The sequence below is a fragment of the Hemicordylus capensis genome, chromosome 7 (genome assembly GCF_027244095.1).
Source record: "Hemicordylus capensis ecotype Gifberg chromosome 7, rHemCap1.1.pri, whole genome shotgun sequence".
Lineage (NCBI taxonomy): Eukaryota > Metazoa > Chordata > Lepidosauria > Squamata > Cordylidae > Hemicordylus > Hemicordylus capensis.
This window is the reverse complement of record NC_069663.1, coordinates 3,984,846-3,989,582: the sequence shown is the minus strand read 5'-3', so window position 1 is coordinate 3,989,582 and position 4,737 is coordinate 3,984,846. Positions and strand designations below refer to the sequence as shown.

Here is a 4,737-nt window from a genome sequence, read left to right as displayed (position 1 = left end):
GTGCTTTCCGGGCACTCGATTGGAAGGTGCAGCTTGCTCCCAGGATCCTGTGCTCAGCAAACCTCATTGGCGGCAAACCTCAAGTGGGCTCCTCTGGAGTGATCCAAGCCAATTGTCTGAGTGAGTGCTTCCAAGCAAGAGGCATTTGCATGGACCTGTAGCAGTGTAGCAGCGTCTCCCTCAGCCAAGAGGTGAGCTTGGGAGTCTGTGGGCACAAACGCTCCAAGGGAGACGAGAAGAAAAGAGGAACTCAGACACGACGGTATGTTTTGAACAAAAGGGGCAACTTTATTAATATACTTAAATAGGTTACAAGTCGTCACTTAACTTTCTAACTAAAGGAAACAAAACAGGACAGAATGGAGTAGGCAAAAAAAATTTCCATCTCGGCCAATCTGTTGGAAAGCCAAAAATTCCTACTCGGCCCCCAATGGGACGACCAGCAAAGCCCATTCTGTCCCTGGGAGGGAGGGGGAGGGAGGAAGGGAAGGAGGGAAGGGAGGAAGCCCAGGGTCACACAGAAGAAGGGAATGGCAGGGCAAACAAAATTGGGGGGAGTCCCAGCCAGCCCCCAACCCCACCCCACCCCCGCTCCTTGCAGGCACGTTCACATGGTCTCCTCTTCTGGGGCGGATCGACTCCTCCAGCCGCCCAGCAGCAGCACAAGCCTGCAAGAAGCACAAAGCAGCGTCAGTGGGGTTGCCCTGCTCCTCCTCCCTTTCCACTCCGGCAGCCCAGCAAGTGGGGATTGGGCAGGGGGCTGGGGGTTGAGGGGGGGGGCAAGCCAGAGAATTCTGCTTGACCTCGGGCTCCCCACTGTGCAGCCACAGCATGGAGCAGGAGGGAGAGGAGGATTCTCTGGCCTGCCACCGGGCAGCACCAGGGGGCGCTACTGGGGCCGCAGGGGGCCCCCAGAGTCTCCCAGGCTCCTCTGCTGCTGCACCGGTTTGGGAGGAAGGAGGAGGGAGCAGAGGGGGGAGTGAGGCGTGGCTGCGGGAGTGGAGGGGGGAGGAGCACACCCTCGGCAGGGGAGGGGGCGGATGCCTGGATGGGGCTTCCCCTGCCAGGGGAAGCCAGGCCGCTGGGGAAGGGGAGAAAGGTGGAAGGAGGAGGGGGCGCTCCCTGGCCAGCTGGTGGGAATGGAGGGAGGCAGTCACCTTGCCCTCCTGCTGGGGCCACACAGCCTCCCCGGACCCAAGGGAAGCCCAAGAATGGTTCCAAAGGGCCACTTGGGGGCAGGCTGGTCCTGTAGCCTCCTCCCACAGCCTGCCAGCAGAAGCAAGGGGAGGGGCTTCTGCACCCCAGAGGCGGGGCTTCCTTGGGCCAGGGGAGTGGAGCCTGCTTCCCCCTCACTCCTCAGACAGAACTGCACTTCCCTGCTGGATGTCTTCTTGTGGACAGATCTTGTGTCCACGCGGTTGGAGGAGGTCTTCTGGGAGGCCCCTGCGCTGCACGGTCTTTCCTGAACCTCCCTTCAGCTGCTGATCTTCAAGGGGAGAGCACGGGGCTGTTGATCCTGGAAAGAGAGGAGGACATTGGTTCAGAGATGGGGGGTCTTCTCACACTCTCCCCCATGACACCACCAAGCACCAGGGACTCCTGGCAGAATATCCGTGTCCTCATTTCCCAGAGGGAAGAGAGATCTTTCCTCTTTCCCTTTGGCTACTTGTACAACCAGCCACAAGGGCCGAACTTGGCATTCCAACACGAGGGAGGGTTGCCCAGATTCCTGCCCACCCTTCCTGCAGCCCCAGCCCCCTCCCTAACCATCGGGGCCCCTTCAAGTGAAGCCCTACCTTGGTCTGCTCACCAGTCGGTCAGGTGGAGAGATCACCGTACTCTGGCGGGTGTCTCTTCTTCTTACAGCCCGCCCACAAGCGCCGAACGGCAGCCCGCAGCCCGTGCCGGGAGTGGAGGGAAAAGGCCTTCTTCACGATCTTCTCTGTCTTGCAGGCAACTCTCCCGACCTCGGGGTCATGGTCGCCAAGCAAGCTCTCCAGCGCTGGAGGGATGAAGGAGAAGGTTCAGAAATGGCATGAAGAGATCACCCCACCCTTGGCCAAGCCCCACCATTTCCACACCAAGAGGGCGCAAGTCCTGACTCTTTCTCCCCTGCACTCTGGGAAAGCCTACTGCTGAGCATCCCTGAGGATGCAAGCGGGACCTTCCATTTGAGGGGACAGGTGGCCCATTCCAGCTCTGTGGTCCCTAAATCTAGGCCTCTCCCCTCACAGAAACTTCCCCTTCCCACCCAGAAACCGGCACTTACCAGCATGGAAGGTCTCTATGTTCCCTTCAGTGAGGATGCTGCCCTTTTTGTGGACCAGGTGACCTAAAAACAAGGGTGGAAGGAAATGGGACCACAGTTCAGGACCCTGCGCATGGACAGCCCACTTCCCATCATTCAGGAGAGGAAGTCCTCCCCTCTCTGCTCCCTCTGGGACTGACAGATTGAGCCATTCCTCCAGGGACTCTTACGTCACCTTGGAAGGAAATTAAGCCAAGAGACCTCGCTAACGCTCACTGGGCCAGTCCTCCTGGGGAGGGAACAGCTCCTGCCCTTCCACACCCTTCTGGCAGTGCCTTCCAAGAGAATGAACCTTTGCCCACCAAGACGACCCACTAAGGGAGACCCAAAAGTCTTGTTTCACTTACCGATCAGCAGGGCAGCCGTTCTCCTCACTGAAGGCTGCTTGCTGCGGAAGAAGCCCAGGATCTTGGTGGCCTCCATCTCCACGGCGTCCTCTGTGCCGAGCTGCCGAATCTGGGATCAAGAGCAAAGACAAATCCCGAGTGAGCAAAGCATCGCCCAAAGGTCCTTGAGCCATTTGAGCCGAGGGATGGACAGGGAGGGGCTGCCCTTACCAGGCGCTTGGCGATCTTGTGGAGCAGCTCCTGCAGGCTGTAAGAGTCCCGCGCCAGCAGCTTGCCCTCCAGGTGCCATAGGAGGGCTTCCGCCAGGAGGCTCATATTGTCCTTCGCAGCCTGCCAAAAGGAAGAGCGGAATGGGAGTGAAAAAGGCTGCCAAGGGATTCCAAGAAACCTCTTAGGGGACTTCAAGGAGTAGGGCCTGGATGGGCCAAACCACAGCAGGACAGCTCGTGGATTCACCACCCCGTGAGGCTAACTCTGGGGCCTGCCACTGGGTGGCTGGACTTGGGGAAGCCTAAACACCTTCGTAGGGGTGGCAGGAAGAAGTGGGCCCTCACCTGTGCTACCTCCAGGTCTTCATCCTCCACATGCATCAGCACCGTGATGAGGGTCGTGATGTTCTCCTCTGTACCCTTGTGGTGGTGGTGGCGGTGCTGCAGGAGATCCAGGTGGGTCCTCATGGCTGCCCTTCGGATCTTAGCCTCCTCCTACAAAGAAGAACAGGGCTTGTTATTAGGGAGGAATTCCTCACCTCCATCACCATGCAGAAGAGCTTGCATGGGTCTCTAGGGGGTTTCTGGTTTCCCTTCTCCATCCCGTTCGGAACCTGCAGGTTGGCCGGCCCTCATAGAGCCGGGGCGGAGGGCTGGCGTGCAAGTACTCACGTGGTGGAAGAGAGGGCGGCACAGGGCAGCCAGGACAGCATTCACCGTGGCCTGGTGTTCTGATGGACAGTGCCTCAGCCGCTCCATGAAGGCCAGGACCCCCAAAGTGACTTCCAGACTGGAGGTCCTGAGCCCTGCCAGGATCCCGGCACTAAAATCCTCGGGTTTCTTGGCCTAGGGAGGGAAAAGGTGGATCCTTGAAAACACATGCTAGTCCACCCACTGCTAAACGGACCACAGAGCTGTCCGTGTTTGATGCTGCTTGGCCACCATCCTCTGCCTTGGGGAGGAGATGACTCAAGCCATCCCAGAGGTACAAAGAGCGGGGAGAATGCGGCATTGGAGCACGTGGGGAAATCAGGCTCCTACTGAGAGATGCATTCCTGTGCCTTCCCTTAAGGATTTCTCCATCGTCCTGTGGCAAGGGTTCCACAGACTGAATCCACCCAACTGGAGAAATCTCCCCATCACGCCTGGGGATGCCTAGGAGCACCAGCCTCAGGAAGGGCTCCCCAAAGAGAGGAGTCTCCATGCCTAGGGATGCTCCATGCCCAGGGATGTCACTCACCGCCTTCAGGGTGCCATAAATTTGGAGAAGTCCCCTTTCGCTCAGGTAGCGGATGTTCTGGCTGGGGTGGACTAGCCACGCTACCAGGAGCGTCCAGGTCTTCTCTAAGGCAGCAAAGTCTTGGTCTTTCAGGAGCAGCTAAAAGAGGGAAAGGAGGAAAACATCCATCAGCCTCTGGGGCCAGACCCTCCTCTCAGGGAAGCCCACCCTGAGGAACATGCTGCTCACCTCCACAAAGAAGGCCACCTCTGCGAGGGAATGCTCTTCTGGATCTTTGTCCAGGCTGAAGAGGGAAGCCAGGTATGCCTTCAGCCTGGCCACTGTGGAGGACCGTGTCTTGAGGAGAGCCCTGCAAAACACCAAAAGACCCTGCTGAGTCCTGAGCGGAAGGTCCAGAAAGAGCAGACCTGACCCAAACCACACCAGCCCCCAGGCCTCCTGAGATATCTCCTATTCACTCCTACTTACCTCACCAAGAGGGCCACACCCTGGAGGCAGCTCTGCGTAGAGCACAGGGATTCCCAGCAGGTCTTCTCCGGGGTCACCTGTGCCACCCTCTCCAGCAGGGTCTGGACAATCTGCGCGGTCTCCCTGCAGAGAAGAGAAGGTTGCTGTCACCAAAGTGTGTGTCTC

General features: G+C 58.6%; 1 protein-coding gene across 1 annotated transcript; it reads right to left on the bottom strand.

The window, feature by feature from the left end:
* Positions 1 to 265: 265 nt before the first annotated feature.
* Positions 266 to 4,222, bottom strand: LOC128332985 (uncharacterized). The gene is made up of 8 exons (XM_053267870.1): positions 4,105 to 4,222; positions 3,537 to 3,710; positions 3,210 to 3,359; positions 2,866 to 2,985; positions 2,656 to 2,764; positions 2,270 to 2,332; positions 1,797 to 2,002; positions 266 to 1,516 (listed from the first exon to the last, which is right to left on the bottom strand). The coding sequence occupies exons 2-7, from the start codon at positions 3,621 to 3,623 to the stop codon at positions 1,818 to 1,820; spliced, it is 714 nt and encodes a 237-aa protein (XP_053123845.1). The 5' UTR covers positions 3,624 to 3,710; positions 4,105 to 4,222; the 3' UTR covers positions 266 to 1,516; positions 1,797 to 1,817.
* Positions 4,223 to 4,737: the final 515 nt, after the last annotated feature.